The sequence below is a fragment of the Siniperca chuatsi genome, linkage group LG19 (genome assembly GCF_020085105.1).
Source record: "Siniperca chuatsi isolate FFG_IHB_CAS linkage group LG19, ASM2008510v1, whole genome shotgun sequence".
Lineage (NCBI taxonomy): Eukaryota > Metazoa > Chordata > Actinopteri > Centrarchiformes > Sinipercidae > Siniperca > Siniperca chuatsi.
In genome coordinates, this window is record NC_058060.1 from 18,966,793 (window position 1) to 18,990,148 (window position 23,356).

The window sequence follows — 23,356 nt, forward strand, 5'->3', positions numbered from 1 at the left end:
ACGACCGCATATAGAAAAGCCTCAGTCTGCCCTCTCAGGTCAAGCTCTAGCGTCATTGGCCACATGATGGAACACATGAGGCAGAGTTGGTAACCCTGGTGACAATCCAGGTTAAATGTTATTCAGGAGGAAATTACGCTCACAATTAGCAGTTTATGGTCTTTTCATGCATGAGATTGTAGCTATTCAGCTCCAAATTTGCCTCTACTTTTACGTTTATATTATCTCTGTGCTTGATTTATGCTGCATCAGCTCTCTCAGTCCTGTCTGGCATCAGAGTGTGTATTTTGGACAGTGCTGTTCCCTCCAGAGCTATGTGTGTACAAATCTAGTCACAACCTAGAGCCAATTCCCTGGCAACATACAGTACTTCTGACTACAAAAATAAAAATGTTCAGAATAGTTCAAGAACACTTCAGATCTGCACAGAGAGCTGCTCCTGTTGAATTTCCCTTTTCATTAGAGCACTGAAGAATGTCAGCGGTTCCACAACTGAAACCGTTTCCTTCCGCTTTTTTTAAGTCGATGGGTTGCCAGTGTTGGAAACACTAAAATAATATTGGCACATAATGAAAAACATAATTACATGGCTGCTGGTGGGATTGATGTGATAAACATGCTGCCCCTGGGGCAGCTGGTCAGGAGCCAAAGAAAACCGCATTCCTCAACTCAAGAGGTTCTCAATAAGTTCATCTTCAGATGATTAAGATGCTGCAGCAGAAAATATCACAAGCTTAAAGGAAAAATCCAGCCCATGAATAGTCTCATATTGTTAGATATCATCAGTTTGCGATGGTGAATTCCAGGAATTATAAGGATTGCATCTTTTTTTTTTTTTTTTTTTACTGATTTACCCACCTTTCTCATACTTTTTTACTTGAGTTAAAGATTTCTGTGTTTCCCAGAATGTATTTCAACAGCCCACATTGAAGAGAGTTCACTGTAGGTGAGTGAAAATAGTGATGTTTATAGCGCAGTGGGAGCAAAAAAGAACAGATTTTCCACTCAGTAGCAAGTCACAGAGGCCACTTCTGACAGACTTCTGATGACGTTTACCTTTTATTGTACTGTTGAGAGATAATTTCTGACTGAAAGAGCACATTTGTTCAAACAGTCCTTTAGACATGCTCATGGCGTTCATTTGGCAGCACCAGATCTGCTCTTCACTGCAACACCAATGTAGGAAGTGCTTGCTTTCCCTTAGCTTTGCATTTGTTTGTCAGCTGCTTCCTTTTCCAGTGTTACACAACTGTGTGACCATGCTGACAACCCCTGCATCTACTGCATGCAATCTGGAAGGGGGTTCCTCGTCTGACATAAACAATGTAAGTGCTGTCCAAGTCTGAAATCTAAACCCCACCAGTTCAGGCATAGAATGCAGAGTATTTAGGAGGTGGAAGTGGATCTGTGACACTGATCCATGAAAGATGTGCAGAGAGACTGAGAGGCCATGAATCTAACTACTTCTCATATTTTCTTTTACCATTTGGATGATTTATTTCTTATTTTACCACATTTTCATCTTATTAAAACAGTCAGGAACAAATGATGTCAATCAGTAGCCCAATAAGAACAAATAGTACAAGAGGGAACATCTCAACCATAACAACAAAACTCCTGCACCCTTCACCCTTCACCCTCCCACCTACCCACACACCTTGTTGGAAAAAGAATACAAAACAAAATTATAATTAAAAGGTATGATAAATAATTAAATGCAATGTAAGAAAAAAAGTATGTTAAAAATTAAAAAAACTGTGATAGTGTGATGTCACGACATGCATGATTGTTTGCAAAATTATTCATTTTTATCAGAAAATCACACACTGTTCACTTGTGATCACAAAATAAATACTTTATGTTAAGTTAATTAAATTGTTTTGTCATGATCATGATAAAGCAAAACAAAAAGAAATCTTTACCCATGTCTTGTCTGCGTACAATGCGAAACGCTATTAATTAAACACCTAAATTGACACACATTTATATCTGAAATTTCTATATGCGTATATATGTAACAACATAATACACATTCCATGATCGAAAAGGAGCAAGGAGAAAAAAAGTCTTACCTATTACCCGCCCCCTTTATCAAAACAAGCAACATAAATGGTCGATCATAGATGGTCTGTCAATATTTTCAACAACGATTTAAGGCACGAGTACACACATCAAAACCATGCAAATATTAAACATAAACATCACTTATTAAGTTCATATCGTCCCATTATTTGGTTTTAAAATTGAATAATAGAATTCCACAGTTTGACTCCACACATCAAAATACACATCTGCTTTAATGTAGTGCATGCAAAGTTTTAAAATGAAATGTTTTTGGCTTTAATATAACTCACAATGCTTTGAATTCAACTAAGTCCCGCAGTTTTATTATCCTTGACTTGATTAACAGTCTGTTGGTATTTTGAATCCACCAAATTTAAAATTCATATTGCTCTTTTCTGTAGTGTATATATAATGGATTTACATTAGTTTTAAATGCCTTGCCCCACACCTCCACATAGTAACAAAAATATGGTAAAAGTATGGTAGAAGTACATCAATTAAAGTGCCTTATAATCCAATATATACTTTGCTTTGTTCAGAATGTCAATACGTTTGGACACTTTTGTCTTTTTTATAACCTGGAGATTTCCAAGAAAGCCTATGGTTTATAATTACACCAAAACATTTGATTTCAGATATCTTTTAGTTGTATACATTGCACAAATATTGTCTTTAAATAAGATAAAAAATTGTATTAGCTGCTGTGATTACCATGCCCATCCTCTTGCAGAATATGATGCAAAGAGGCCCGTTTTAACTTTGGCTGCCTTGATCTCTAATTTCTTGGTGAAGGTGTTGATTAACATCTTTAAAGATATTCTGTCAAGCCAGTTCAGAATCAGCATGTCTTTGTTGCCATGTATAGCAAGTAAGACAGTCAACTGCTATGAAACTTACTGCGATTGTGGACTAGAATATGACTTAGCTAGAATAAGACTTTCCAGCAGGTAGCCTGGTGATCAGGAAGCTCACTAAAGATAAAAGTGTTTGCTGTATGACAGTGTTTGCTGTATGACAGTGTCTTAGCAGTTATTGGTTGTTCTCTTGGCTTCAACTCTACCAAGTTAATTATTATCTCCATAACAATGTTTGTTTGTGTGTTCGGGGAGAGTTCCGATAATCCTGTTTGTATTTCTAAGGGCTAACGTTGTGAAACTGAGTAATGTTTTCTCCCTACCCTGAAGATCTGCCCTGGTCACGTGACGAGGGCTAACTGAAATAGGAAACAGGTTGTCTTCCGTAAAGTGGCCGGCGACTTTTACTTTTGACACCGTAAAAGCAAATATAGCTATATTGCTGTATTTTAGGCCGCAGTAACACACCTGTGTGTAATTTGATGGACTATCTGTATGCATTTAAGGTGAGTTTGCTTAGTTTGAACATAGAGGACTCAATGTAACGCGTGGTTCCAAAGCATGGTTTGCTCTCTATTTCTGTTTGTGATAGGCTTGTTCTTATCATTCCCAATTGGTCATTACACATTATCCTAAATAGTACAAATAGAGATTATCTAAGCCTAAATATAGCCTGACTTTGGTTCTTTAGGTATATTTAACCTCTACACAAACTCCACAGCTGGTTAATGTTCAGTCTAGATCTTGTGCTTTTGAGATGCGTTTTTACTTTGTCAACAGCTCATTGCTTTTTCTCAGACATTAGAAATCCAGGGTAATAATTACTACTTAATGTTATCTTAATACATCACTAGTTACAGATAGTCACCCCTCATGTCAGCAGTTTTCTTTTGGCGTCTCCTCTCACACAGAAAGGTCAGAGGTCAGGGTCAGCTGCAGAACAGAGCCACTGGAGCTAGTCAGTGTCTTGCTCCAGGGCATTTCAGCAGTGCAGACAACTGCTGCATCCTGCAAAACTGTCTAGACCATTGGTTTCCAACCTTTTGAGTTTATTTCCCCTTTAATGAATAGTTTCACACTTTCGGAAATGCTTCTATTTACTTTCTTGCTGAGAGTTAGATTAGAAAATTGATACTACACTCATGTCTGTGCAGTAAATATGAAGCTGGAGCCAGGAGACTGTTGGCTTAGCTTAGCATAAATACTGGAAACGGGAAAACCAGCTAGCCTTCCAGCATCTCTAAATCTCATTAATTAATTAATGTTTCTAGTTTGTTTAATTCGTACAAAATCTGAAGTGTGAAAACATCAGGTTTACGGGGGTTATGTGCCAGGCGATGTTTTGCCGGGAGTCTCCACTGGCAACCTTATGGTGATGGCAAATGTTGAGGAGGTTGCTCAGTTGTCCAAGAGATATATTAAGAGAGAGATATAAGAGAACTATTACTTTAAAACTATGGTTCAACATTTTGGGAAATGATGAAAAGATTGGTACCACTATCATGTCTCTCCGTTAAATATGAAACTACAACCAGCAGCCAGTCAGTTTAGCTTAGCATAGAATTTAAACATCGTTTTTTGCATGGATTAAATGACAAGGTATAAGGTGTTAATTAGAGATGGTGGTAGGCAGATTTTATTACCTTTGGACAGAGCCAGGCTAGCTGTTTCCCCCGGTTTCCAGTCTTTATGCTAAGCTAAGCTAAGCTAGTCCATAGATTCATATTTACATGAAACTGGCAAATTATCTTTCTGTGTTTGGCTACTGAAAACCCTGTAACATTAAAAGGTTAAAGCTGATGGCTGCTAAAAGCCCAATCCCCAATACAAATCTGGTGTTACAAATACAAATCTAATCAAAAGGTATCACCAGACAGGAAGCAAAAACAAAGAATGCAAGACATATTTTCCGGTCTCAGATTGATTGGCGGATCTTTTGATTAAATTCACAGTATATGATGTATGTATTTGTATTTGATTTCAAGCAGCGCAAACATGCCTTTTTAATGAATGATCAGTTGGAAGGTTGTGAAAATCAGTGCTTGCATAATACGCAATTCACAGCTGACTGAGGACAAAACTGACATGATCACTGCAGCATCCGCAGCATACCCCCCCTTCCCCTCCAAGTGCTGACTGTGTGGGATTTGAGCCTACCTCACGACACAGATAATCTCATTTGCAGGCTCCACACACTGTCGAGTGTCCGTCTCATTATACAACACAGCCACTGCACATGCACACTACTTTTCAAAACTTATTAACTATGTTGCTTCACAGGATTAACAGTTTTACTAGCTAATATTTTATGATAGAACATGACATTATTTTTGTTTCTTTTTTTTCTCCACCACTTTGGTCCAAACTATTGGATGGTTTACCATGAAATTTGGTACAGACATTTTTTACAAACATTTTAACTGCTAAAAATCAGCATGTTAGCATTGTCATTGTGAGGATGTTAGCATACTAACGTTAGCATTTATCTGAAACTACTGCGCTGCCCATGAACAGCCTCACAGAGCTGCTAGCATGGCTTGTTTACTGGCATTTCTTCAACTCTTATTTGGCACTAATTTTAATGAATTCAAGCAAAAAGATTACATTACTTATGTTTCTTTTTTTCTCATTTTCAGGACAATCGTTTGTGGTTTCAAATTTCAAATACACGGTGGTAAATCGTTTTTTCAATATTTGCTTTCTTTGCATAATTGCAATGTATAAGCTTCCTGGCCTTTTAATCCCCATAAGTGAACATACATTTTAATTATTCTGTATTATTGGGATATTACTGATTGCTAATACAAGATTAGCTCTTGTTAAAAGGTACCAACATGTATGCACTAATGCATTTCATCTTAAAGATTGAAATTGAACTGACTAAAGATGGTGGAATCTTTTCTAAAAAAAGTTCCATACATAACTGATTTCATTTGCTTAATGAATTTTTGTTCGGCTATTTAGTGTTTTTGTTCACCCGTCAAATGATCAACCACAAGTAGCCTATGTTTTTTCAGTCATTTGTCATGTAGAAAATAGTCATTAGTGGTTTTACCTTTCTGGCACACACATAACATTTTAATCACATTTCATTCCAGCCTGTTACTTAACATGTCTTCTGTCAATATTAGCCATCAAAAGTGCATCCTTTTGAAAATTGTAAGATGTTTAGTTCCTATGTATTCACATTGCCCTTCAAGGTGCATTAACTAAGAGCACCTTGGTTCCTGGCTGTTCAAACACAGCTTGTCCTTTCAGGCAGCATTTGTCCTCAAAGGGAGAACGAGAGTCTTGTTTATTTTGTCCTGGCACAATGGGCAGACCTGTGAAGGTGGCAGGTTGGCCGATAGGGCTCTGATTAGGGCATCACGAGGCTTTGATAAGCATGGGGAGAGGGATATCTCCTACCTGCAGTTCTTAATAGAGGTGTTGAGGGTCAGAGCTCCAGAGTTGTCATGGTGGAGGGCAGTGACATTTGTTGCCACCAAAACGCTGATTGCAATTAAGCCCACGTTGCCATGAGCAAGGTAAGTCCCTGAAACTCCTTACTGAAGTCAGAAAATATTACTCGTAGTCAAAGTTTTCTTCATTGTCTGGTCAGTTTTGTTTTTACTCGGCTCCCCTCAGCTTGTTTTTGCACATGGTTTCGGTTGTGGAAATTTCTCTCACCTCTTTGAGAATCCCTCACACATCTCTCCCACCTCTAGGGATTCACTGTGAAACCATGATATGAATGAGAGCTCTGTAAAAATAAACTGCCAGATAGTGTAGCAGCACACATCTGGATAGGATACATGTACTCAAGGTTTTTGGATCAGTCATCTAATTAAATACTTAAATAATGAGATTGTGATGCGGATGTGGGGTGATACCTAATTACAGAAAGGTTCATTTTTAACATGTTTTAATGAAACTGTTGTAGCCATAAAGAACTGTAGCTTTATCATGCTACTCTAATATATTATCTTTATCTTCATTTGGACTTTTAATGAAAGAAATCCGCTCTGCTACTTAAAGTCAGTGTTACTGCTGCTTTAAAGTGCTGAACTGTGTTTGGCAGTTTTGTTCTGGAAGTCACTGAGGTGAACGTATAGTTTGTTCATTCCTTTTTTTCCAAGACTTTTGTTGATCTGTCAGGAAAAAAGCTATATGAGGAATTGAATCTTGCGTCAATATTGAATGTGTGCCTAACAGGCTGACCTGTCTCTCCTTTTGCTCATAAGACTCAGCTTGTCCTCAGTTCAGTGCAGCGTTTTCCTCTTCTGTCGCTTGTGTGTGTGGCATGTAAAAACAGGTCAGAGTAAAACTTCATGGGAATCAGTTTTTCACACTTTCTTTGGACATGACTTAATTCATGTCCATCTGTCGAGCTATGAGTACGATAAATTCAGGATGAACTGTTTCCTGTTCATATTTTCTTCGTTCTGTATGTGATGTGTTGATTTAAGTTGATGGAAAGAGTTGACTTGATTTAATATTATATCATTTCAGGATTTATTTTTGGTTCTTGATACAGTTTGGCACACTTTTTGAAAAAAATTGCAGTGTTGAAAAAGTCTGCCTTTGCTTAAGTAAAGGTAGCAATACCACAATGTGAAATTACTCTGTAACAAGTAAAAGTTCTGAGTTCAAAATTTTACTTAAGCACAGAAGTATTATCAGCAAAATGTACTTGTTCTGCAGAAAAATGGCCCCTGTGAGTGATATATTATTATGGAGCATGTTTTAACCACTTTATCTACAGCCGGGTCATTTAGTCCAGTGGTTCTCAGCCTAGAGGGCTGGAGGAAATCTGTGTGGTCATAAGATGATTGGGGGGGGGTAGCAAAGAAGAATATTCTGCTACTGAAATTTGCTTTCATTCATTTTGTGAGTTTTCTGTAATATTTACTTTATTTGTGAAATATTGGGTAATCTGACCTGTCTGGGCCACAAACGGTTATTTCAGTGAAACCATCTGAGAAGTTTAGAGAGGAAATGTCTCTTTGGTGGAACTGCTAACAACTCATAGACATCTGAAACATGACAAATTCCTCAACTAGACTTTATGTAAAATTTTAATCTGAAAAGTAACTAGTAATTATAGCTGTCAGGTAAATGTAGGAGAGTAAAAAGTACAATATTTCCGTCTGAAATGGAGTATAAAGTACCATAAAATGAAAATATCACATACAATTTTAAGGTACATGTACTTAAGTACAGTGCTTGAGTAAATATACTTAGTTACTTTTTACCACTGTAATTTTGAACACATTATAGTGCATTTGTGTACTCTTTAAGCAGTCTGCTGTATATAAACTAAAAAAAGGTGTAAGACACAAAACTAAGCGGGAGCTGCAGGTGGGAGAAGAGTAATTGTATATCATCACGTGTTTTCTGCTACTCCCTGCAGCACTGGGGAAAACCTAATATATGATAGACATGTTGGGTGTCCTGAGAACCATTTGTGGGAGCATCAGATGACTTGTGGCCCCTGAGTTTTGCCACAGGAAGGGTTCGCCGCAGGATCTGAGGCCTCTGCGCAGTAGTCATGGCAACATTTACTCTACTGTGAGGTGGCTACAGCACGATCCTGTTAGCTAGAGTAGATCCACTTGCTGTGTCGCTCCAGCCAATCCTTATCACAACATCCCACCGGCAGAGCAGGGCGCAGCAGGGTGCAGCATCCTGCTGCAAGAAAACAGATCTCTTATCACCCACATGATCCTTGTCACACCACAGCGTGGAAAAAGAGTAACTGATCAATGCACATGGCTATTGTTTCCAATTTAAGGCTCATTTTCAGGAAGGCATGCATGATATAATGACCTGACTGTGGTGTATTTGCAGAACCAGAACTCCCTCTAGTGTTGGTTTAAGTGAAAGTGTCCCAGATCCATACTACATACTAATTCTAAGCAGGTTTTGAGTATGTACTGTAGGAAGATCACATTGGACAACTGCCAAAACAGTTTACCCAAAACAGTCACTGTGCAGACTCAAAGAACCCTAATTTTAGAGTGTGCTGTTGAAGGACACTGTTCTCCCGCAATGCAATGCACAAAGGAAAAGTAGGAGCTTATCACAGCTGGATTGGGGATGGTGATGAAACAGTTCCAGAAACATCCCAGAAGACAAAAAACTATTGATTTTACATTAACATTTAGCTGGTTTAATTGGCAGAAACATTCTGAAGTCGCAGTTTGACACACATATTGCATCATTTCCTGTTGGTATAAGACAGTTTAGTATGTATTTTTCTTGTATATTAACTGCAAAAACAGTATAAAGATTAGTATATACTGTATGCAATAAGTATGTAGTATTAAATTGGGACACAGCTACATTATACTGTAGACATTGTTCTCTACTTAATCTGAATGACAAAAACAAACTTTGAAAAGGAAATAAAAATGGCCTGCAGTAAATTGTTATTGTGAAAAGAAGCAGGAATAGCATATTTAGATTAAGTTTTAAAAAAGCATTGGATTATTTCACAAACACATTATTTATTTCCTAATGTAATGTATTAATACAATACTTGCTATTAATATTGAACACTTTGGATCTCCAAAGTTCTGATCTGATTTTTCTTTTTTTAAATGTTTCTTTCTTTAATGTATTTGATCATTTGTTATTTGTGCTGCAGCCAGAGGCCCCTGCTGCCTCATCACTACACGGGACTCCGCGCCCTGAAGAGGAGGATGATGGGGACCTGAACAAAGCCTTGGGCGTTCAGCGCTTCCAGCAGATCCTCAGCCCTGCTGCTGTCGTACCTGATGAACAGCACCACATCTACCACGAGGAGGACATTGAATGTAAGCACACGGTGGTCTCCTTGTTGTTCAATGCATTTTGACATTCAGCAAGCCGGGGAGTTTCTCAGCTGGCAGTTTGACCTTTTATACATGTGTCAAATGTAAATAAACCTTTTACTTTAATATGGAAGTAGCTCATGTTTGTGTATTTCTGTTCTATCTTCTCCCCAGACCACCGTCACTCCTCTCACCACATCCACCGTCCTCTGTCCAAACTGCCCCCCGAGGGACGCAAGAAGAAGAACAGCAAGAAAAGGAAAAAGGACAAAGATCACAAAAGCAGCCATGTTCCCAGCAGTGGCCCCATAGAGGAGGGAGAGGATGAAGAGGAGGAGGAGGAGGAGGTGACTGAGACGACTTCTGCTCCATCTGAGTTGGAGAGAGTCAAAGATGTGGAGGTAATCATTTGACTTCATAAGTGAATTTATGAGTGAATGGAAAAACACTGATAGGGACTGTCTTCTGCATTGAAACATTGTCATTTGTATTGATTTCAAATGAGTTTTAGTCTTTTGACACTATTTGGGAATAAAATTATTCTAATAATGATGTATCGGACAGTATTCCATCTGGGCTTAAATTGTTTATACAGTTTTTTATATGTTTATACAAAAACTAGGGCTGCAAGCAACAAGTATTTTGATTATCGATTAATCTGCTGATTATCGTCTCGATTAATCGCTTCGCCTATAAAACATCAGAAAATAGTGAACTATTTCCTCAAGCCCAAAGTAACGTCTTCATATTGCTTTTTTCTTGAGTCCTTAATTTTTTTTTTGTCCGACCAATAGTCCAAAACCCAGAAATATCCAGTTTACTGTTATGAAAAAAAAAAAGGAAGAAAAAACTGCAAATCCTCACATTTGAGAAGCTGAAACCATAATTTTTGCTTAAAAAAATGACGATTAATCGATTATCAAAATGTTTTCTGATAATTTTGTGTCGATCTGCAAATCAGTTCATCGACTAATCGTTCCAGCTCTAACAAAAACAGTTTTTTTTCCGCAAGGATCCTTTATTCCTAATCAAGGCATTATGACAAACGTACATAGGAAAAGAGGCAAAGTATTTCAAAGTTGCACTATAAATATATTATACTTAACAAACTCCACCTGCATCTGCTTAATTACTACTCGAGCTGTAGAGTACTGTCAAGAATTAAGTCTAACGGACAAAATATGTCATGATGACACTGTCTCAAGCACCTTTTACTGCATTATTTACTGTAATTCTATTTATTTAACACTATTAAATTAGTCACTTTGTAAGTAGCCTACACTAGCGCTTTTTGATGTGTTGCTCTGCAGTCTTGCTTGCTTTTATACCTTGGTTTTATGTATTCTTATACTGTCCAATTAAAATGAGAATACCTGTTAGTGCAGGTGTAAGGGAGGTCACAGTGATTGTTAACGTCCTATATGATTTGCGTTAAGATGTGGATGAATGAGCGCTGCTGTACAAATGGAGTCCATGCTCTGATACCCAACCTGCTCACTCGCAGTTGTAGCATTACCATATTTTCCTCTATGAATATTTCAGTATAGTCTTAATCATTCATCAGTGGGTTTCATGTTTGGTTGTTAGTATGATACTCCACAAAACAAGACCAGATTTAACCTGATCAGAATGTCACTAAATACTTTTCACTGCTGCAGAATTTCTAGAATATGATTGAGATAAGTTATTTTGCTTTAATCCAACAGTTTTTTAAATCTGTTGTAGTTTTTATGTTTGTTTGGCTTCAGCTTTCACTGTTTTTTCTTCTTTTTTGGTCACTTTTCATTTGCAGCAGTTTAAATATATTTTACAAAAGAAAAGGAGAAAACAAACATCAACAAAGCGTGTGAACCAAGTGGAGTATACAGTACAGTACATTTCTTGGTCTGCTGACTTTATGTCCATATTGACCTTAGATTGATATTGTCCTTGTTGTTCACAGTGAAGGTGATCGATTTCTCCAAATATCTGGATTCCTCAAAAAAAGCATCAGTTTTCCCATCACATACTGTATATCTTTTACTATATCCATCCATTGTTTAAGACTGTGGAGCTCTAATCGGATAGATAGGTAGATAATCTACCCTGGACTAATGTGCACAGGGCTGATATACCTTTGTTTCTGCACTGTTTTAATCCGATATCCGAAGTTGTTGGTTTGAATTTTGGGTTCATTGTCTGTTTTTATAGTAAGCAGTGCTCTCACGCTCTGTATTCCCTCTACAGTTCTTCGTTTCAGATGAGGACCATGTGGCCAAATGGGGCAAAGAGAGCCCTCACTCATCCCGTGAGCTGAATATCGTACCACAGTCTGGGGAGGGAGCTGATCCTGAAGATGCAACGTCCTCAGAGTGCGTCATGTCTGGTTCTTGGACTTAGGTTTATAATCATGGTTTACCTGCTGCGATGATTGCATAATGCATGTTTTTGCCATGTTGCTGAAATGTTCTCACAGACGCTCTGATTGGGTGAGACTGCTCAGGCACAAGTTTGATTGGCCAGTGAGGTACACACTGTACGTTACCATGTCTCAGGCATCCAGTGGTCCTGCTGGGCATGATCTGATCTCCTCAGAGACCCATATATCACCTGTCGCTATTGACGACACAACACACCTCAGCAGCCCCAGGCTCCCCCTATGACATTTACTTCTCCACTTCATGACGGTCTGATCTGGGCTGGAATAAAGCTGCGTATACACCTTTTGCTTGTCTTCAGTCGATCGGAGAAAAGCCTAATAACAGCGGATTTGTTTTTATAAAAAATCCCTATATAAGGGAAAATAATTGAATTTTTCACAGTCTTGAAATGCTGTGGACAACTGACATTTAAAGGACGGTAAGTTCATTGCGTTTATTCCAAAAGGGCTTTGATGGATTTGTATTGGCCGAGCATCTTTTCTCGCCATATCTATGTACTTCTTTATAATTTTTTATTCATTTAAGTTGTATTAAAAGCGTATTTTGTTAGGAGCTGCCTTAGAGGGGTGTAATGCATGAATCAAAAGATGATAACCAACCAATCAGTGCAACCAAATTGTAGAGATGTTATTCCTGTGACGACCAAAGTATTAGGAAAATAAGAAATTAACTATAAAAGGAGAGCAGTAAAAGAGAGATGTTTGTGGTTCAGTGGCAATAAGTTGGTAAAAAAGTTTTTGTCTGTATGTTTCTTGCATGACATATAAAACTTGGGGAAAATCTTCAATCTACTACAAAAAAAATAACAAAAAACAACCATTCCTCTGTCACTTGTCGATTTCTGAGCTACAACTTTGTCTTGCTTTTCTGCTTTTATGTAGTAAGCCGGCCTCATCTGACGCTTCCAGCCCCGCTCCCCAGTCAGTGCCACCTGAACACATACCACTGGCCCGGGTGTCCTCCGCCAGCCGCAGCTACGACCTGCAAGAGCGTCGGCGCACAGGAAACATGACGGGTGCTGAGCAGGCCAAATACGAGCGCATCCCTACTGACGAGAGCGAGGCTCAGACGCTGGCCTCCGCTGACCTGGACGGCATCAAGAGTGAGTATAGATGAATTCTCACTTGGCAGATTTGATGTTCTTCAAACTTGCTGGGAGGGGGCGCCCCTGTAGCTCACCTGGTAGATCATGCACCCCATGTACAAGGCTAAGTCCTTACTGCAGTGGCTTCGAATCCAGCCCGGGCCTTTGCTGCATGTCATCCCCCCTCTCTCCAACATTTCCTGTCTCTCTTCAGCTGTTCTTGTCAAAAATTCATCTAAAGAAAAACTTGCTTGGAGGGCTTTAGTATACTAGGTGGGTCAAAAGGACACAGGTTGACTATTTGAATTAAGTAGTGTTGTATCTCTGTTGTGTGTTTTTGTAGGATTATTATTATTGATGAAAGGAGTATTGTGTTCTGGTGTTTTGTGTGTGTGTTTTTTAGATTTTCAACCTCTCTCAATAATGAAGTATTGGATTTGTTGATGCACAGATTCCTCCAGTAACATCGAGGCGAGGGCGGGGGACAGTCTTCAGTCCCTTCTATATTGCAATCGGCTCCCCGCTGACCTGTGATGTTCCCGGCCCAGCGTGGGGCGTTGTGTTCAGGTCCGGGGAGATTTATATCAGGGAGCCGACCCCTCAGCAGAGAGCAGCAGCTTATCAGAGAGTGTGGCAGACAGGCCCGCATTATTAAATTAGCTGTTCCCGCTGTCAGCTGAGGCCCCTGGACTCCGGCCTGAGCCAACAAGGTGGCTAATTGTGAAATCTGGACCTCAGTTCACAACCTTTAATCATTAGTGGAATGAAACAAGGGGAAGAGTTAAGTGGACTCAAAATAAAGAGGCCGTGGATGGAAGTATGGGCTTGATATTGTCCAGATGTTTGGCCATCATGGGGCTTAGTGACACAGAGTCAAGCCTCCCAACCGGTTCATCACCAGTTATTCTCTGTGTCTTCTTTTATCTGCTTCCCGCCACCGTAAATCATCCTGGGAAAGTGTCTCTGTCTCTGGCTGCTGCTCAACAATAGGAATTATTAGATCACTGTCTCTCCCCTTTTGTCCGACCTGAGCGAATTAACACCTCTGCTCACTGATGCATTCTGATCGTTTCAGCTCCCGTGGGGTCAGGCGTCGGTCAAAAAATGGCAACTTTTTCCGATTTGTCAAAACTTACACAAGCCGCACGCTGCAGTTTTAGCAGCGAGTGGGTCACGTAGTCAGACGGCTGTGCCAGCACTAACCATACGCCCACCACAAATCCTCCTCTTCCTTCAAGAGCTGCATGCCAGTCAGGCCTCAATTTACTCTGCCCCAAACCTCACTCAGACATCATGGAGCGACTTGACAATGGACTTTCTCAATAAAAGTTGAAGAGATTGTACCAGTAAAGCTAGAATGAACAGGATAGCAACTCAAAATCTCTCGTTTTGGAGAAAAATTGATATTTTTTGTACTTGCAATGACAGCCTGGTTTTTAAATGAGTATAAACATTGATGAAGAACCTTAAAAGCTTCACTGTTTGTTTCATAGGACATACAAGCTCTGATAACGGTAAGAATTTGTATTCTTGAAGGGAATCTCGGTTATTTCGGTCATTATTTTCTTATTGTAAGATTAGAATTTTTCAGTGTAATTGTGGTTTTGGGAAGAGTAGTTCAGAAGCCTCTCACAGTTTTAAGCATTACAGTGAGATTTTACTTTGCATTTCACTAATTTGTGTTCTAGATGAAGTAATCTGCAGAGGTTTTGCCAGCCGTTTCACTAATCTTTGAACTCAATTCCTACTCGCAGTGTTGTCGTATCTGTGCCATCCTTTGTCTCTCCACATCCTTTTTCAATGCCTGTAGTGCTGCCAGCCTGAGTAACTCTACTCCCTGCTGAGGGACCATAGAAACAAAAGTGGTCTGGCCCTCTGGGACTTGGAGGGCTGAGATTTGAACTTGGGGTGCAAGGTCAACGTGTGCATATTGAGTGCTGCAGAAGCACAAAATAAGACTTTTACAGAATTGTGCAGCCTTTCTACTGGGCTGGGATTTAATTTCCAGTTATATTACTTGGATATCATGTTTATTGAATTGTATATGCTGTTTGTGTTTGGTTAGAATTAGCGTTTAAGGGGGACTGAAGCTTCTTCTTTAACACATCGCACCGTTCTTCTCTCCTCTTTTCCACCAGGTCATCGTTTCGAAGATGTTCCCGGCGTGCGCAGACACCTGGTCAGAAAGAGCACCAAGGGACAAGTGGTGCACACTGGCAAGGACCACAAAGAGCCGACCACTCGCAACCGTAAGCAGGACCGAACTCCACATGAGGTGAGACATTACAGGACTTGCTTGTCATCCATCCTCTCTAACATTAAAGCAGGACACGCATCAATTAATGCCATGCCAAGTTTGATGATGTTTGTCCCCGGTTTTAGCCTGTTTTTTTTCAGCCTCATCAGTACCTACCTATTTATTTTGGCAAATGTGTACTATTGCCACTTGGGTAGAATTTTTTAGTTTTGGTAACATTAAAAGACACAATCTGTGATACAGTAAACAAGAGTCGACTCACCACCAAAATTCAAAACTAGGGCGACAACTAATGATTTTTTTCAATGAATCGGTCCACTATTTTTGCAATGAACTGATTAAAAGTTTAGACTCTAAAATAGTTTTTAAAGATGTACTGCAGGTTACAGGTTTAAGAAATAATAAAGAATTAAATACTGATGTTGGTGTTGATAAAAATGAAACTATTTTCAGATATTTGTTTTCAGTCCTTTGATAAATTATGAAATCAGAAGGTTACTGTATATGTGCTCCTTTCCAGCAGCAATGACAACCAACAACCATTTGCAGGATTTTAAGAAATCCCTGTGGAATAAAATGTATGAAAATTAGGGCTGCTCATGATTGTTTAAAATCATTATTAATCTTTTAGCCTATAAAATGTCAGAAATCACAATTTCCCAGAGCCTAGTTGATGTCTTTAAAATTGCTAGTTTTGTTCAACCAACACTCCAAACCCCAAAATATTGAATTAACACATAACATCACATAAAATAATTTTGTTTGACGATCAAATTATCTATTAATCAACTAATTATTTCAGCAATATTTAAAACCCAGAATCGGAACCTGCCATCACTTTAAAATTGACTGACATGTCTTTTAATGTACAGACTTACGCTACAAAATAGTTTAAAAGTCTTAAAGACTTATTTATGTTTTCTGATGCTGCTACTGATTTCTTTTCCTCTGGAGAGGGAAGATAAAACCGGCCTGTATTTGCAATAACCAGTATGTCAAATGCTTCAGTTATAAATGAAAAACATGTTATTTATTTGGTCTGAAAAATGACTGACTGGGCTTTTTAAATTCAGTTGCAATTCAAGGAAGTATTTATTTTATACTTCAGACTTAACATAATTGTCCCAAAACTGACCATAAATCGTAGCAAATCCTGGGAAATGTTTGCTCTTCTTTCCCTCTCTCAAATGTAGCACTGCCCTGTCTCTTTTGTGGATGGGACAAGGAGGGAAGGAGACAATTAAAAATGAATGAACAAGTTCTTTCCTTTCACACATGGAAAGAAAAAAGAGGGGAGAGAGGAGCTTAGGTAATCAGACACTGGGAGCTCCTGGGAGAGGGAGAGTTATGTTTTATTAACACACACACATTCTCACACACAGCTCAGAGCCCAGGTAACAGGTCCCTGTCAGGTGTGTGTCATGCGGAAGAGTTACCTGAGGGTATGTGTGTAAAAGTGAGGATCGCATCCTTTGTGTCGCTGAGGGTTGTATCAGTGTTTGAGTCCTCTACTGCACCGTCTCGCTCCTCCAGCCGTTACCGGTGGTTCTGTACCGCTCTGCCTCGCGGCCAGACGGCATCCTTCTGGACATGGATTACGGTCAAATGGCTCGGTACCAGAAGGTGAGGCGGGGTGACCGGCCAGAGTCAGGTTTGACCTGTGTGAGCGTGATTTCACAGGCATGCAGCAGGTGTATTTCAGCACAAGGCGATAAATTAAGGGAGTGTTTTCCAACCTGCTTTTCGGTCTTCATTTCAGCATGGTGTTCAATTAATAACCTGGTAACAGATATTTGATGCTGAGAGAGCTGAGAGATGCACAGCAGATTATGGACTTTTTAGTATTAAGATTTTAAGATGTCATTGGCTGTTTTTCTGTGTTTTTATGCAGCTTTTTCTAAGTTGAACATCCACTGTAGGGTAATAACAAGATGTCTCTTTTGTGTGTTGAGTGAATTTACATAAATCACTTGGTAAGCATGGAGTCTGGTTTCTGTTGCTGACATGCAAAATGCTCCACAGTCTTTGAGTGTATCAACTGGCTAAATACAAAGGGCATTGTCTATTAAGTTGAATATTTGGCACACGCTGAACGTGCATGTTGTTTTGTGTGGACAGTATAGATGTTCTCTACCGTATCTCACCTACGCCTGCATGTGTTCCTGTGTGACAATGTTTCCAGGTGTTTGTGGAGCTGAATGAGCTGACTATGGACAAGAACCAGGAGATGCAGTGGAGGGAGACGGCTCGATGGATCAAGTTTGAGGAAGACGTGGAGGAGGAGACCGACCGCTGGGGGAAACCTCACGTGGCCTCACTGTCTTTCCGCAGTTTGCTGGAGCTCCGAAGGACCATTTCACATGGTAACAGATAGAAACCGAGTTAATAGTGGACATGTCATTTTTAAGCCTAAAAGTCAGTGGTGCAGTTCATAGAGCACTGAGCTCATGTCCACAGGTGCGGTGCTGCTGGACCTGGACCAGAAGACCCTGCCTGGCATCGCCCACCAGGTGGTGGAGCAGATGATCATTTCTGACCAGATCAAAGCTGAGGACCGAGCCAATGTACTGAGGGCCCTGCTGCTGAAACACAGGTGACTTGCAGCACCCTTTCCCTTTAAAAAGATATTAAGTAACCAATTTGAGCTACATTGATTTCTTTCTTCCAAGAATCTGCCACAGCCCCCTTTAAGTTAATGAAGTTTTTCCACAGTTTTACTACTACCTTCTAGTATAAGAATCAGCAGCTATGAAAGTGTTTTTTCTCTCACTGCTGCACGTTTCCTGCTACTTAGGTGGCTTCATTCCTGGTCACTGCCTCTCTTCCTCCTCCTCACCCTCTCTCTGCCTCTCCCTGCCTCCCCTAGTCACCCAAGCGATGAGAAGGAGCACAGTAGCCCTTTCCCCAGGAACATCTCCGCAGCCAGCCTGGGCAGTCTGATAACACATAACCACAGTGCCAATCATATCCATCAGCCAGAACCATCGGTGACCGACCCACTCATGGGCACCATCCATGCCACGGTTGACGTAGACACACGCATCGACATGGAGAAGAACGAGTTACAGGTAGGTGTGGAGCTGAAGTGTTTTCCAAAAAATGTCCCAATTGCAAGTGTTCTTTATTATCCTGATTTTGCTTCTTGTATTGCTTTCCATTTGCAGCAGAAGGAGCTGGCCGTGGGGTCCGGTATGCATCGGTCCAAATCCAAACATGAGCTAAAGCTGCTGGAGAAGATTCCTGAAAATGCTGAGGCCACTGTTGTCCTTGTGGGTGAGTTATCTCCGACTAAAGCCTTGAAAACCACACATACCGTATCAACTTAAAATCACTCGTTGTTCCTTAATTTTCTTCATTGTGTGTACTACTGTCTGTATGTTGACTGTTTTGTCCCACTGTCTTCCAGGCAGCGTGGACTTCCTGGAGCAGCCCACCATGGCGTTTGTGCGGCTGCAGGAGGCGGTGGAGCTGGAGTCCGTCCTCGAGGTCCCAGTGCCGGTCAGGTTTCTCTTTGTTCTGCTGGGACCCCCCACCACCAGCATGGACTATCACCAGATAGGGCGCTCCATCTCCACACTCATGTCTGACAAGGTGAGTGAGGTGTAGCCATCAAAGGATTTTTATTTTTAAAATGTTATTGTTTAAATACAAAACCCAAATCACCTATCACAGTTACAAGATTTCACCTACATAAAATTAGACAATCAAGCAAACACACCCTATTGTTAAGAATGAAACAATAATATTTATTTTTCCTCTCTATGTCATTATGGACACACTTTTTCCATAATGTGCCTGGATTACAATTCATTAGTCCATATCTATCATTTTATGCATACAATCCTAAAACCAACACAAACATAACTGAGTTAACTATACAGAGTAATAAAATTAAATGTGTTGCCTTCATAATTCTTTTTCTATATTCCTTTATCATTTTCCATTTTTCTTGGTTGTTTTTAATGAAATTAAATCATATGTTGTTAGTGTAACCAACAAATGTAACCCATTTATATATTATGGCATATTTAGACTCTGTAAGGACTAGTCTAATTGTTGCCACAAGGCCCATATATGATATATTGCTTATGTTTAATTCAGCCAAGGTACATTAAAGAAATAACTCAATAAACATCAGGGTACAAGTCCCCAAACCTTCTTCCATGTAACTGAGTATATTTTCCCATGAAGGCTTTATCACAGAGCATTCCTATGGGACATGAAGAGTCACTTGTATTGTCTTACACCTTCAACACCTACTGATAAACAACTATAGTTTTATAAGAAATTAGAGCTGGTCACCCTCATTGCTTATTTTCCATCCATCCATTTTCAAATGTCATTTTGACTGGAGCTATCCCAGTGACTTTGGGCCTTACCAGGGAACCCTGGACAGTGGCCAAAGTGCTAAATAAACAGACAAGGACAGACAACCATTCACTCTCACATTCACATACGGGCAATTTAGAGTTATCAGTTAACCTACACAGACGGTGGGAGGAAGCGGAAACAAGAGATAAACAACTAGGACATGCAGACTCCACCCAGAGAGATTGTGTGATGTTGGTCTGGTCCGGGAATCGATCCCAGATTTTGGGATTTGGATTTTATTGGTTAAATTTGTTTATATCTGAATCGCCATCCAGCAATTCCACGAGGCAGCCTACCTGGCAGACGACAGGCAGGACCTGCTGAACGCCATCAACAGCTTCCTGGACTGCAGCATTGTGCTGCCGCCTTCAGAGATGGGAGGCGATGAGCTGCTGCGCTCTGTTGCTCGCTTTCAGAGGGAGATGCTGCGCAAGAGGGAGGAGCAAGGGGTCAAACTGTTGACCAAGGAGCCTAAAAGCCTTGAAGAAAAAGGCGAGCATCTCCTCATATATCTGTGGCCTTATCAGTTGCTCTTTTATGATTTCCTGTTATTGTAAATAATAACCTGCTCTCTTCCATCACACAGAGGCCCTCCTCACACCCTTGAAAAAGTCAGACGACCCTTTAGAGCGCACCGGACGCCCCTTCGGTGGGCTGATACGAGACGTGCAGCGCCGTTACCCAAAGTACCTCAGTGACTTCAAAGATGCCCTGAACAGTCAGTGCATGGCTGCTGTTATCTTTATCTACTTTGCTGCTCTCTCTCCAGCCATAACATTTGGAGGCCTACTGGGTGAGTTGCATATGAGAAAGCAAGAGTCGGGTTACAGTGGATTTACAGTTTGTCGTCTGAACCATCAATACAAAAACATGAAAGGGATTTGACATATGAGACAATAATCTATTGATGAACCTTTAAACCTTGTTGGTTAATTTGTTGTGTCTGTCTGTTGCTAGGTGAGAAGACAGACGGTCTGATTGGTGTTTCTGAGCTGATTGTGTCGACAGCAGTGCAGGGTGTGATCTTCTGCTTGCTTGGAGCGCAGCCGCTACTTGTTGTGGGCTTCTCCGGACCCCTGCTGGTCTTTGAAGAAGCTTTTTACAGTGTAAGCTGATAAATAGTAAATCAGCTCACTAACAACTGATAACGAGTGTGTCTGGACAATAACAACAGCACACAATTTAAATATCTAGCTTATGATTACTTTCAAGGTTCTAATTTGTATGTATGTTCTTTTAAAGAGCATGAAAACACGATTTTAAATTTTTGATATTTCTCTATAACAGTAATTATTAGTAATAATAAGCAACAATCAAAGTTAAATTTCAATATCTAAGGTATTGTTTTATTATTATTTGCTTTCTTGATGAAAGTTAGATGAGAAGATTTATACCACTCATGTCTGTACACTAAATATGAGCTGATTAGCTTAGCTAAGCATAAAGACTGGAAACAGGGGAAACAGCTAGCCTGGCTCTGTCCAAAGGTAACAAAGTTTGCCTACTAGCACCTCTAAAGCTCAGTAACATATTATATCTTGTTTGTTTGATCCGTACAAAAACTGTAGTATAAAAACGAAACGTTGTGGTTGTACGGCCATTTCTTGGCCAGGAGCAGGAACTTCCTGGAGTCTTGTCATCATAGTGAGGTTGCCAGGGAACCAGCGGAGACTTCAGGAAGTAACTGAGCTCGGCCAAGAAATGGTCCGGCACATAACCCCCATAAAACCACAATGTGTGGTTTTTAATAGAAGGTGGATTTTGTTACCTTTTGGACAGAGTCAGGCTAGCGCTTTCCCCCTGTTTACATTCTTTATGCTAAGCTAAGCTAACCAGCTGCTGGCTGTAGCCTTATATTTAATTTATTATTTAACAGACAGACATGAGAGTGGTATAGTATAAATCTTCTCATCTAACTCTCAGCAAGAAAGCAAATAAACGTCTTTCCTATAATGTTGAACTATTCCTTTAGACAGATTTGATTGACAGTGACCAGGCAAGATACGCAAACCACTCCATAACTGTTAGACTTAACTAGATTATGATTCAAATGTTTTTAAATCCTGATTGGCACACAAAGTATGTGACATCACCCTGAGCCCACCCACTTGAAACCACTAAGCAGAGCACACACGAAACAAAAAATACAGACATCTCTCATATAAAATAATCCAAATTGTTCTAACTTTGGTAGAGCATCGTGCATTCATGTAGGATCCCATCACTTATAGTAAGAAGCTGTTTGACGAAATAGGTTTTCTAGTGAATTAACAGAGTTTCTTGGCTCTGTGTCATCACAGTTCTGCAACGCAAACGACATAGAGTACCTGACGGGCCGCGTCTGGATCGGGTTTTGGCTCATCATCATTGTGATTGTCACAGTGGCCTTCGAGGGAAGCTTCCTGGTCCGCTTCGTCTCCCGCTTTACCCAGGAGATCTTCTCCTTCCTCATCTCCCTCATCTTCATCTGCGAGACCTTCATCAAGCTCGGCAGGGTACACCTGAAACTTGAATAATGAGTAATAATGAATAATATGAACAATATTCAAACCTCGGGGTCGAAATGAGTATGTTTTTCTAACAAGTGCACCTGAAATCTTCTGTGATTGATTGGCCTTGAAAGTTAAATGGATTAAGAGTTTAACTATTATCCAGGCTTATGATTTTGGAAGGTCTGCTAATTTTAGAGTTTTATGGAACAGACTTGAAAGGCGTTTGGCTACAGGATAATCTAATTTTCCAGAAAGTGTGGCTGTGGTACCTAAAAGAGTGTTAAATGATAACCCCTCTAAGGAAAGTAATCACAGCAGGTGTACTTGTGTGCATACATATGTGTGTGTGTATACTGTAGTGAAATATTGTGAATTAATTTGAACCCTCTGTGTCGCCGGGCAGATTTTCAAGGAGCATCCTCTGAAACGTTGCTCCCTTGACAACAGCACAGAAGGGGACGCCTCGACAGAAAATATAACACACTTGCTGAGCAACAGCACCCAGCCTGTGACGGAGGTGGTCCTAGGCCAGCCCAACACCGCGCTGCTCTCCCTGGTTCTCATGGCCGGAACATTTTTCATTGCTTTCTACCTGCGCAAATTCAAGAACAGTGCGTTCTTCCCTGGAAGGGTGAGCATCTTAATTCACTTTAAAACATCAGTCCTGCAACATTAACCCCTAAATATTAAATCCTGTCTTTATTTAATCTTCCCATCATCACATTTGAAGGATCCATGTATGTTTTTAGAATAAAAATTTCCAAAATGTTAAACTGTTGCTTTAAGGACTTGTCGCCTATGTTGGCTTAAAAGCTTAAATTGATTCTTGAAATTGGAAACATTAGATGTGGTGAGATTGGCTCCTGAACAGCCACTAAATGGACCTTTGAGATTGTTTTGTCAACTACTGTTTTCAAGATCAAGAATGAACTTTCAATCTTGAAATGCTCTAATTTGTTTTGTTTTCCTTTTTGTTGAAGTTTTTATAAAATAAGAAAATTACAGTAGCTATGGACAGCC

The 23,356-nt window shown here is 40.0% G+C and overlaps 1 protein-coding gene across 11 annotated transcripts in view; it reads left to right on the plus strand.

The window, feature by feature from the left end:
* The window catches only part of slc4a2b (solute carrier family 4 member 2b), a 45,966-nt gene that overhangs the window by 16,160 nt on the left and 6,450 nt on the right, over positions 1 to 23,356 (plus strand). For 8 of the 11 annotated variants that reach the window (XM_044175869.1, XM_044175876.1, XM_044175873.1 and 5 more), the window contains 15 exons: positions 9,547 to 9,715; positions 9,887 to 10,113; positions 11,939 to 12,063; positions 13,014 to 13,234; positions 15,355 to 15,491; positions 17,656 to 17,836; positions 17,931 to 18,066; positions 18,340 to 18,541; positions 18,638 to 18,746; positions 18,880 to 19,064; positions 20,120 to 20,336; positions 20,431 to 20,637; positions 20,802 to 20,950; positions 22,145 to 22,339; positions 22,740 to 22,967. In XM_044175869.1, the coding sequence (XP_044031804.1) occupies positions 9,547 to 9,715; positions 9,887 to 10,113; positions 11,939 to 12,063; positions 13,014 to 13,234; positions 15,355 to 15,491; positions 17,656 to 17,836; positions 17,931 to 18,066; positions 18,340 to 18,541; positions 18,638 to 18,746; positions 18,880 to 19,064; positions 20,120 to 20,336; positions 20,431 to 20,637; positions 20,802 to 20,950; positions 22,145 to 22,339; positions 22,740 to 22,967 (2,688 nt within the window). Of the gene's footprint in view, positions 1 to 3,385; positions 3,425 to 6,323; positions 6,446 to 9,546; positions 9,716 to 9,886; positions 10,114 to 11,938; positions 12,064 to 12,086; positions 12,551 to 13,013; positions 13,235 to 15,354; positions 15,492 to 17,655; positions 17,837 to 17,930; positions 18,067 to 18,339; positions 18,542 to 18,637; positions 18,747 to 18,879; positions 19,065 to 20,119; positions 20,337 to 20,430; positions 20,638 to 20,801; positions 20,951 to 22,144; positions 22,340 to 22,739; positions 22,968 to 23,356 lie in introns of those variants that run through there. The other 3 variants (XM_044175877.1, XM_044175879.1, XM_044175880.1) reach the window with 3 other exon arrangements.